The sequence below is a fragment of the Hippoglossus stenolepis genome, chromosome 2 (assembly GCF_022539355.2).
Source record: "Hippoglossus stenolepis isolate QCI-W04-F060 chromosome 2, HSTE1.2, whole genome shotgun sequence".
Taxonomy (NCBI): domain Eukaryota; kingdom Metazoa; phylum Chordata; class Actinopteri; order Pleuronectiformes; family Pleuronectidae; genus Hippoglossus; species Hippoglossus stenolepis.
The window spans coordinates 29113023-29125151 of NC_061484.1; the positions used below are offsets into that span (position 1 = coordinate 29113023).

General features: G+C 44.0%; 1 protein-coding gene across 1 annotated transcript; it reads left to right on the forward strand.

The window, feature by feature from the left end:
• The first annotated feature begins 4259 nt into the window (after positions 1-4259).
• Positions 4260-10751, forward strand: LOC118098956 (aspartate aminotransferase, cytoplasmic). Its single transcript, XM_035143250.2, has 9 exons — positions 4260-4499; positions 6721-6902; positions 7124-7247; positions 7338-7450; positions 8097-8201; positions 8334-8484; positions 8660-8825; positions 9110-9252; positions 9503-10751. The coding sequence occupies exons 1-9, from the start codon at positions 4391-4393 to the stop codon at positions 9640-9642; spliced, it is 1233 nt and encodes a 410-aa protein (XP_034999141.2). The 5' UTR covers positions 4260-4390; the 3' UTR covers positions 9643-10751.
• The last annotated feature ends 1378 nt before the right edge of the window (positions 10752-12129 follow it).

Here is a 12129-nt window from a genome sequence, read left to right on the forward strand (position 1 = left end):
GTCCTTTTACCTGTTATAGGTTTATTTGTGTCTTCCAGTCACTGAGGAAGCTAAGAACAAAGCTTTGATGGAGCAGGTGGCAGAGAACGCTGCTCTAGCTGCAGAAAACACCTTTCTGAAGAGGCAGCTGGATGCTAAGAATGCAGCTCTGGCTGCAGAAAACAACGCTCTGAAGAGGCAGGCTGTATACCACATTGCTCTGGTTGAAGTAAACATTGTACTGCAGAAGAAGCTGGATGCTAAGAACAAAGCTCTGATGGAGCAGGTGGAAGAGAACGCTGCTCTAGCTGCAGCAAACACCGCTCAGAAGAGGCAGGCTGTATATAACGTTGCTCTGTTTGAAGAAAACATTGGACTGAAGAAGCAGCTGGATGCTAAGAATGCAGCTCTGGCTGCAGAAAACACCGCTCTGGCTGCAGCAAACACCGCTCAGAAGAGGCAGGCTGTATATAACGTTGCTCTGGTTGAAGAAAACATTGGACTGAAGAGGCAGCTGGATGCTAAGAACAAAGCTCTGATGGAGCAGGTGGCAGAGAACGCTGCTCTAGCTGCAGCAAACACTGCTCAGAAGAGCCAGGCTGTATATAACGTTGCTCTGATTGAAGAAAACATTGGACTGAAGAGGCAGCTGGATGCTAAGAATGCAGCGATGGCTGCAGAAAACACCGCTCAGAAGAGGCAGGCTGTATATAACATTGCTCTGGTTGAAGAAAACATTGGACTGAAGAAGAAGCTGGATGCTGCAAACACAGTTATAAAGGAGCAAGTGGCAGAGAAAGCTACTCTGGAAAACCTGGCTGCAGAGAACGCTGGTCTAGCTGAAGTAAGCAATGTCCTGAAGAACGCAACTCTGAGGAAGCAGATAACCTCTACTGCCTTTCAGCTGTATCAGGCCAGAGAGGACTTGGTTAAAATTGAGAAGTCTGTGGACACAGCACGAGCCAGAGAGGAAGAGTTGGAGAAGAAGCTCGAAGATCTAAAGACGACAATGAAAGCGAAGGAGGAAGAAAACTTCTCCCTGAGCGCTGATCTTCAGCTCCAGGTCCTGGACAACGCGATAGTCGAACACAAGTGGAAGGTGAAATTTGAAGATCTGGAGGAAGAAGTAAAACTCCTGATTCAGCAGAACATTGAGCTTCAGGTACGTTACATCAGATCATTTTAGATTTGAATTATATGGATTGATTTGTTTCATGTTCAGACTTTGAAGAAGAAAATGCTGAAACTTATGTTGTCTCTGTCTTTTCAGGAACTCGCCTTGAAGACCAATGAGTACAAAGAGAAGGTTGAGAAGGAGAAGAAGGAGAAGAAGAAGCAGGAAAAGAAAGAGCAACTGGAGAGAGAGAAGAAGGAGAAGGAGAAGAGGAAAGAACTGAAGAAGAGAGAGAAGAAGGAGAAGGAGGAGAGAGAAGAAGAAGAAGGAGGAGAGAGAAGAAGAAGAAGGAGGAAGATGTTCCCATGTTTTCTCTTTAAACGACAGAGCTCGTCCTGATCTCCATTCTCATCTTTCCTCTACCTCAACCATCTACTCATCCTGACTCCCCCCACTCCCTTCTGGATCCATCCCCAGATCCAGAACTGCACCAAAGTTCAATGCTTCTTTCTTGACCCACATCCTTCCACCAAGTTTCATGGAAATACGTCCAGTAGTTTTTGAGTAATCCTGCAAACTCCGGCTATGTTCAGAAAAACTGATACAGGTGGGATTCATGTGACCTTGACGTTACTCGAGAGGAACATTGGCTGCTCGGTGAATCCAAACATGGCAGCAGGTTGTAAGTGAAGAAACAATGAGGTGTTAGACCTTATTTCTTACAGCGTTCACACTGGGATCCAAAGACGGTTAAAGACTAATGAGCTCAACCCAGACACTTCATTTAAATCAATAAAAGAAAAATATTTTTCCTTGTCCTTTTTTGGTGGTAAAACATGTGCACATCAGATTATGTGATGAAGGATTTGACAGCCATGAACCACGAGAGTTCAAATCAGGTCACAACTACTTCTGGTCCAAATGTTACAAATAACTTTATAAACAATTACATTTCAATGACTGATGAATGAAATGATTCTTTGTGCACATAAAGTACAGTCGACTCCGTAAACTGAAATGTAAATACACTTATTGTAAATTCTGACTCAGGCTCCAAATAGATCAGTGTTTTGGTCTGGAGGTCGTTCCCCTCCGACGCTCACGTCACTCGCTGTTCTGCCTGAAACGCATCTGTCAGCCCTGTAGCCTGCAGTCAGCAGGAGAGCAGGAGCCGAGGCCACAAGACGTCCATCATGTCGACAAATCGACTCAATCAGCTCCGACCGGCAGCATTAGGCCCTCGCCGCTTTGAAACTCAACACTGTTGATGGTTCAGCGGAGTGTTTCTGGAGAGGGAAAGGAAAAAGGGGAAAAGAGTAGGAGAGTAGGAGGCCTCATCATCTCATGGTGGCAGTGATGGAGTGAGAGGGGAGCAGCGGGATCTGTGTGATGTGTGGCATATTTCATGTGTGTGTGTGTTTGTGTGTGTTTGTGTGGGTGTGTGTGTCAGACAGTCACATTTTACTCACATAAAAACACGATGTGAGGACTGGAAGAGGAGGTCACACAAACGTGAAGGTGCACGATTCATCAAGCACTTCAGATCAAACACGAGAGAAAGAGAGAGAAAGAGAGGGAGGGAGGGAGGACGAGTAGAGGAGAGAGACAGAAAGAGAGGAAGAGGAGAAGGGAAGAAAAAACCACCTGGATGTTTTAACAATGTTTTCTAACAGTGTAAACTTCGACCGCACATGGTGCATGTGTGTTTGTGAGAGTGTGTATGTGAGTGTTTCCACGATCTTATAACCAATCACCACATCAGCTCTATAATATAATATAATATAATATAATATAATATAATATAATATAATATAATATAATATATGTAAGAGGGACATTTTGCATGATGAAAGCTTTAGGTCTATTTTCTAATAATACCTTGCACTATGCAACAAGATTAAAAGTAAAGAATCAGATATTTTACAGAAACGATGACATTTTTTAACTACCTATATAATTGTTGTTCTGATGTGAAACCAAAGTGAGATTTGTTTTTAAAGTTACTCTAATAAAACATGTTTAACTTATTCTCTGTGTGGTCACACCGGCCCCTTGTGGCAGAACACAGGTACTGCTGTTACTCCACATGATGTTCTGATCTCAGTTTATCTGACTTTACTGATCATATCACAAAGTGTTTATGAAGAGCTCACACGTAGAGATAGAGAGAATTGCTAATCTGTTATGATGCATTTCTCAATATGTTTGGTATTAATTTATAGTTTTAGGGAAAAATGTTGAATAAGTTATAACGTTGAGGTCGTAATCATCATCTTCATCAACCACGAGGCTACATGAGCATCATCTTCAGATTATTTATTTACTTTCAGTGGTGGTTTCATACCATATGTCACAGAGAAACACTAGTTCTAACTCAACTAATATTTTTAATCTACAACGTGTAATATTTTTAATGAGCGAAAAGAAACCTCTGCTGTTGTTGGGATAATTTTAACTCCTACCAATAAGTTTTTTTATTTAAATTATGTAAGGTTAAAAAAAAAAAAAAACAATAAATATCAATAACATTAATTAAAAATATTGTATGTTACATAAATAAAAGTAAATTATTATAAAAAAAACACAACATTATTGTATTATTTCCGTCTGTGCTGCTATCTAGAATAAAAAAAAGGAAATTCATTCTAAAACGGATCACATCTGAATAAAATTATTGAATAATATCAAACTTTCTACTTCTACCCTACTATATATCACAAATAAATATTATACTTTTACCCTGTAAATCTGTGTCTATTATTATGTTAATAGTCTCTAACATATTTTATATCAATCTGTAATATGTATCTGCAATAACGTGAAATGTTTTAATTAAAAATTCACATCTGAATTTATGTAAAATGAAATAAATGATTTAATTATAAAAAACTTTCTACTTCTCCCCTAGATAAATATTATTTAAATTCTTTATATTTATTTATGTTATATGAATCTGTAATATTTAGGCCTATCTACAATAATATGAAATTATATAAATTTAAAACAGAAAATATTACATGGATTAAATATGTTTATTAAATTTACGTTAAATAAATAAAAGTTGTAACAAAAATAAAATGTGTTATTTCTGCTACTGTGCTGTGATTGGCTGTCTCAGTGCCACGGCACCGTTACGTGCCCTCCTATTGGTGGATCGTCCTCCCGGAGCTCCACCGGAGCTGAAGGTGACGCTGGCCCGACTCTCTACCTCCATCCACCCGCCGTGTCGGACGCATCCTCCCCGGTCTGCTCCTCCTCCAGCACCGCGCCGCGACCTCCTGCTTCTCCCGGTGAACCATGTCCTTGTTCAGCGATGTCCCGCAGGCTCCTCCCGTGGCCGTGTTCAAACTGTCGGCGGACTTCAGGGAGGACAGCCACCCGCAGAAGGTCAACCTGGGAGTCGGGGGTAAGAGACACAAGCTGCCGGCGGCTAATGCTAATGCTAATGCTAATGCTGAGCTAGCTGGCTCCCGGAGGTGAGTTAGCATCGTGCCCGCTGCCGCCGCCGCTGCCGCCGGCCCCGGGCCTCGCTCGGCCCCCCGAGCTGCGCCTGTGTGTCCCAGACAAGCGGAGCTGCTGTGGTTTGACCTTCAAGCTAACTAGCTGTGAAGCTAACGAGCCCCAAGTAGCTTCCCTTCGTGTTGACAGCCGCTCCACTTTGACTCCCCGTCCCTGGAGCTGGAGGAAACCGTGTGGACGTGAAGCACGTGATGCTCTTATCTGGGAATTACTTTTAATTTTAAATTTTAATTCAGTCGTCACGATTTTAGCTTAAATTTAAACACATGACGGGAGGTGTTTGGGTTTGTCCCACTTTCCTCCGCGTGTCCTTGAACGCACCACCCTGCTCTCAGCCCCTCGGTTTAAATCATCCAGTAACTTGTGGATCTTCTCTCCTGCTGTCATCGTGTATTTATATACTAATTATAATTCAGTCCTAAACCTGCATTAATGCACTAACACACAGTTACAGTAGAGGGGCCTCAGGGAACCTTACTGGGGCTCCTTGCCATTGCCACTGTGGAGCAACTTTTTAAACTTTAACTTTATACTAAGTAAGCCCAGACAAATGGACAAAATACAAAATACACACATACTCAAAGTACACAAGTAAAATGTGACAGAGGATAATTGTTGTTATTATTATTTCCCCGGGAACCTTTTCAAGTGAACAACATAACCTCTCGTGATCCTAAGAGAGTAGTTAATTATCTGGTTTGACAGAATGCCTGGTTGCCGTCTGAAGCACGACCTGCATAACTATAACTCGGGGCCATACACAACATCATAACATCATAACAACAGAATAATGGTAATAATGAGGGAGTTGCTGGATTGGAGGAACTCTCAGCTTGGAGTCAGTTGCTGTGGTTTAGTTACAAACATATGTTCTTCCTTCTTAATTCAACTTCTGAAACTCTAATCATAATCATTGGAATCATTGGCTTTGCTTCTATTAATCCCAAAGATATACAAATAAAGAACAAATGATATGAAATAGCCAAACGTACAGTCAAGTTCTGCTATAGTGTCGTATCATCAACTGCTTCAGTGACCAGACGCCACGAGGTGATGAATTATAATTTACATCATCTAACGACGCGACGTGGACTCAAACCAGAGCTGCTCTTTTGGAGCTCGTTGCCTCGCCCACGTGACGCGGCGTGTTCACGTCATGGGGGACAGTGTGACGCTCTCTCTCAGTGGCAGTAGATGTCCATTGATTCAGCTGCACGAACAGAAATGAAACCGAACAAATGAAAGACCAGGCAGCAGCAGCAGTGGTCACCAAATCTCCTTAAAGCTCATCTGCTCGTCCAGAAGTGAAAAGCACGTGACCTCACCGATATGCCTGCCCTTTCATTCACAGTCTACAGCTGTGGTGCCGGCCGGATATTTGATACAGCTCTGCACAGGCTTCAGTACGTTATGAGCTCGAGTTCTTAAGGAGTCAAATATGTGACACACACACACACACACACACACACACACACACACACACACACACACACTTGTTTTAGTCTGGTTATTCAGGGTGACCTTCAGAGAGAGTAATAAACATAACTACCGCCCGACCCATGTGGAGCTGATGTTGACGCCGATAACAGGGTGTAAAATATTTGTTTCTCAAACACCTTCAGACAAAAAAATGTAATTTGAATCTTCATATTTAACAGTTTAACTATAGATTTTATTATTAATAACTGTAAAGAAAAGGAAAACACAACTACAACCAAATATGTAGAACTTAACTTAACATTTTGATGTGAAACACAAACACCTTTTGCGCATTGTTTGTAAAATATAAGTTTTCATATCGGCAAACACACACGAATAACAACACGTCTGTGAAAGGCTCATGACGTGTGATTAAATACTGTTTATCTCTGTCACTGGTGTTATTGTCTCAGACTGCAGGGTCATCATTTTTACATTTTGACTCCTCTCTTGTTTAAAAATAAAGTTAAAAACAGTTGGACCTTGAGAGATGGTTCTGTGTCCATGAGAGAAGATACTGAAAAGCAAATGGGGGGAAAAATCACAAGCACATTGTGGAAAATTCAACATATTGCACAAAAATATTTTATTAACTTAAACTCAACGGCACTTGCTTTGTGTCCCTCCAGCTTACCGCACCGACGACAACCAGCCCTGGGTGCTGCCGGTGGTGAAGAAGGTGGAGCGGCTGATCGTGGAGGACACCAGCCTGAACCACGAGTACCTGCCCATCCTCGGCCTGCCCGAGTTCCGCTCCGCCTCCTCCAAGGTCGCCCTGGGAGAAGACAGCGCCGCCATCAAGGACAACAGGGTGAGGGATGCGTGCTAAACGTGTGCACACGCAGCTGCAGGGTCATCCGACTGTGGTGTCATTTCCTGGAGAATCTTCAAATGCTTCAGCTCAGCACAAATAATTAATGTTCTACCTGTTATGGTTCTTGTTTAAGTTCGATTAAAACAGAATCAAGCAAACGACGCTCTTCTCTGGGACGTTAATCCATCCTGTCTCCTTCCTGCTGTTGTGTCTCTCAGGTCGGGGGAGTCCAGGCTCTGGGTGGGACCGGTGCGTTGAGGATCGGCGCGGAGTTCCTGCGCCGCTGGTACAACGGCACCAACAACACAGCCACGCCCGTCTACGTGTCAGCGCCCACCTGGGGTCAGTAGGTTGGCACTGAGGAAGGCCACAGTCAGTTTCATGGTAATTTCAAGGTTTCAAACATCTACTTCGTGTTCTTCTTCCTCCCAGAGAACCACAATGGTGTGTTTGCTGATGCTGGTTTCAAAGACATCCGGCCCTACCACTACTGGGACGCTGCTAACAGGGGCCTGGACCTCACCGGGCTCCTGGACGACCTGGAGGTGAGGAGGGACCGGTGTGAACAACGTGTTTTCACACTCAGTAGTTTTAACGTCACGACACTAGAACTACAAAATAAAATCCACATTTTCAAGTTACATACCAAGATGAAACTTTGCTCGTTGACATCTTCTGAGTTTCTAATTGATGTATAATACACGACACAGTTCGTTAACTTGGATATTTTAAGGATCAGATTTCACAATTTAGGGAATCGACCGTGTGACTGAAATTCTTTTCCTGTTCTCACTTGGTCCTGTGACTTGTTGATTCTAATCCTGTTTTTCCCTTCACGTCACGTAAGCACACACACGAATAACGTCAGATGTTACTCATTAACAGCTTGAAACGTCTGCACGAATCCTGTCGAGTCAACTAATCTGACTTATGAAAGTAGATCTGACCATTTTATGGCAAATTTCCAGCCACACGGACCTTTTGCATATAAAGATCAGGTCCAATAAACCAGATTATCATCTGACTGCTGTTTACTCGAGGAACCAACCGGCAGTGATAAGAGGGCAAACGGAATAGAAGCCAGATGAGATATAAAACAGAAGAATTTACGGGAATAGGGCCAGAGTTTTTGTGAACATGATTTCATATTTGTTTCTGTTCTTAATCTCCCAACTCTTGGTGTCTCAACAGAAAGCCCCAGAACACTCCATCTTCATCCTGCACGCCTGCGCTCACAACCCGACCGGCACCGACCCCACCCAGGACGAGTGGAAGCAGATCGCAGAGATCATGAAGGTTTGTGCTCAGATCAGGTGTTGGAGATGTCTGCGCCTCCAAAGCTTTCTTTGTAAAATCCTGAATTATTAGCAGGAGAAAGTCCAGAATGTTAACACTCTCCTCTTCATGTCTTTATCGTTGGTTCTCTAGAGGAGGAAGCTGTTTGTGTTCTTCGACTCGGCCTATCAGGGATTCGCCTCTGGCAGTCTGGATAAAGACGCCTGGGCCATCCGCTTCTTTGTCTCCGAGGGCTTTGAGCTCTTTGTAGCTCAGTCCTTCTCCAAAAACTTCGGCCTGTACAGTGAGTACATGATTCACACCCGGGTGCATGTTTGGACACGCACTAACATTCCCCTGAGTTCTAGGAAGTTAGGATTTACTTGCCAAAGAAAAGTTTATTTACTCTCGACTCATGACAGTTCAGTCAACAGAAACATCAGTCATGTGATTCCTCTTCCTCCTTCTGCCCTCCTCAGACGAGAGAGTGGGGAACCTGACGGTGGTTTCCCAGGACAGCGAGAATCTGACCCGTGTCCTGTCTCAGATGGAGAAGATTGTCAGGACGACCTGGTCCAACCCCCCGTCTCAGGGAGCGCGCATCGTCAGCAAGACCCTCAACTGCCCCGAGCTCTTCGCTGAATGGTGCGTCTACCATCGGCCCGGTTGCTTTGTCTGAACGCACCTCTGGATGTTCGACTTGATGTCAAAACATTTCAGTGGCGTTTTTTCGTGTTGATATATAAAATGATGAAGAGTAGCACGGTATCTTGCAGGATGTTTTCAGTGTGGTTTCAGGAATCGGGTCATTCACATTTTTCCTCATGTCATGAAAACTCTGATTTTCAATATTGCCCGACTGATGTGGGTTTTTGGGGTCTGGTGCAATATTAAGGAGTAAAAGATGTTGATACCGATGTATCCCGTAGGAAAGGGAACGTGAAGACCATGGCCGACCGGGTTCTGTTGATGAGGGATCAGCTGAAGTCGAAGCTGCAGGCCCTGGGAACCCCGGGGACCTGGGACCACATCACCCAGCAGATCGGCATGTTCAGCTTCACCGGCCTCAACCGTGAGCACACACACACACACACACACACACACACACACACACACACACACAAAATCTGATTGTAGATCTGCTTCTGTACTTTGTGATACTATCGAAAGTGAAATTAACAGCGATTGTATTGAAAGTATTATTGTTATTATAAAAACCAGTATGGAAAAAGTTTCCTAATATCCAATTTAACTTGTAAGTGCGCCTTTAGTTCTTCTTCTACGCTCCGTGTGACGTCACCGTGTTGTCATGTGTCTTTCAGCCAAACAGGTGGAGCACATGATCAAGGAGAGGCACGTGTACCTGATGGCCAGCGGCCGCATCAACATGTGCGGCCTCACCACCAAGAACATCGACTACGTCGCCGAGTCCATCCACGAGTCCGTCACCAAGGTCCAGTAAAGGAGGCGGCCTCCCTGTCCGCCCACTTCCTGCCTCCTGCACGCCACAGGAAGTATCACCGTGTCTACGCCCCCTGTTCCCCGCCCCCCCGGCTTAACCTCTCCTCTGATTGGATAAACTGCAGCAGGGTTATTTGCAGTTGAGCCAATGGGAGGAGGATGTGTTTCTGTTCTCACGGTAAAGTACTAATCTTTGGGAGGTGCAATGACTTTAGGGAAACACTTGAACAGTCAGGTATCGCTGAGTTCACCAGAACTATAGAATATAGTAAGAATTAAAACGTCTTTGATCCATTTCCTGCCTCAGATTTCCTCATAATGTGTCATTTCTCGTCACAAACATTCACTTGAGCTTTTGTTATGAGTTAACATTTACATGAATGTGTGTATATGTAATCAACAGCTGCTTTCAGACATGCACTGAAGTCCTGACAGTTTTCCAGAAGGGCTGTAAGTGACGATGCAAATGTCCGAGTCAGTTTTCCTGCCAGCGAGCGGATGTGTTGACGATGTTTCTAACAAACGAGGGACGACTCTTTTTGAGTCTTTGTGGAAATGTCCGGACCCATTTTTCAGTTTCTTCCATGTCTGAGAGCAGCTTCACTCCTTCCTATTTCCTGCACAAGTTCTAAACAAGGACAAATCATGTTACATGTTGAAATCATGAATAAACTGCTACTAAGGTCTGTGACACGATAGAAATGAAGCAACACGTCGTCTGCACAGTGGTTTTGTGCAGTTTAAAATTTGAATAAGTTGTTGGAGACGACAAATCAAACTCAGTTTCAACAGTTACCGTCTCCGTCATGTGACTTGTTGTTTGGTCACTCGCTTGTCGTGCATGTGCCTGATGGTGGGAGCTCACAAAGCTTTTTTTTTATTTTGATTGCCACCAGTGAGTGAACCCCCCCCCCCACCCTGTGGTGTGTTGTGTTCCCCCCCCTGCACTGATCTGTGTTACAGCCTCTGTAGAGTCACTAGTTGTGTTGGTCGGACCTCAGAGCCCGACACTTGTGAGCCACTCTCCTGTTCTGTGGTGGTGTTTGTTGAAGGCACACAGCAGTATGTGTTCATACTGGAATAAATTATAAACTACAGGAACCAGTCAAACCATCTCGGTGTGCTTTTTTTTTTCTCCACAAACCTTCTCTGGGTTTTCCACTTTCTACACTATCTACATGGAAGAAGGTAAAAGTCCTAAATAAGACATTAGTGGTCCGATTTGAAAGCTGATGAATCTCATACACGAGCGTTTTGTTATGTTGCTCTCACTGGTGGAACTGTTGGGAAGACGAAGACTAAAACCAACAGGTAGAATACAACATACAAACGGTCACTTTCAGATCAGATCATTATTGTTTTGTGGCTATCGTCAACAAAATCTTGTTTTTCAAAGTAAAGATACTTCAAACTTGTCAGATAAATGTAAATTTTTTTTTTTAAATAGCTAATTTACTTCTTCAGTAGTGCACAAGTAAATATACTCAGTTACTTCAGAGTGCCATTCACTTTTTAGGATATTTGCATAGGGTTTGTTGACGAGACATAGGAGAAATACTGCAAATAAAAAAAACAGATCTCAGGATCTTCAGGAAAACGTCCTGCTACAGAAAGAAAGTCCGACCTAACGGCATCCTGCAGCAGAACCTGTTCTGTTCCAGTGTTGACCTCGAAAGGAAGATGCTGATTGGCTGTGTGCATTGCTCCAATGCAGCAAAGTGACTCAGCAGGTTTTGATATATTCCTCTGGGGGCGGGGGCACTTCCCCTCCCACCTCCCCGCCTGTTACATTAACCAATGAGCAGCGTTAGAGAGCACCCTCCTCTGGTTCATCCCCCTCTGGCCTGCGATGCATTGATTAGGGTTCGTGAAAGTCGAAACCTCAGATGCTTCACGTCTGTTTGAATTCCATCACGCGTCGTATTTTAAACACTTGAATTCTCAGGAAACAGAAACAGGCTCAAACCTGTGAAACCTGCTTCAGGCAAATTATTATATTTCTGTTTAAATTAAAGCAACAATAACCAAACACGGATCAGAGCCTGAAACTTCGACCTCTGCATTCTCTTCCTCTCTCGTCCCTCCCTGTCCCCCCTCCTCCTCCTCCTCCTCCTCCTCCTGCTGCTGCAATGGCACAAATCTGATCCTGCAAACGGAGCCACGCCCATCCCCCTCAGCCCCATGCAGAGAGCACTCAGAGACACCGAGCCGTGCACGTTCAGGGAAGAAGGGCTGCAGACACACAGGAGATTCCACACGAGTTACATATAAACATGTATGTTTATCCAGCACGATCAATTATTAGTGAGTCACACCTTTTAAGATTCACAAGATCAAACGTGAACCTGCATGAACTCAAGTGTAAAACCTCCAGAAAACCAAAAATCATTTCCGCTCTTTCAGGCTGCAGTCGACCTGCAGTGAGCGTCTGCTGATGTTTCTCGGATTTTGTAAAAGCTTTCGCTCTAAACCCGGTGCTCACACTCGG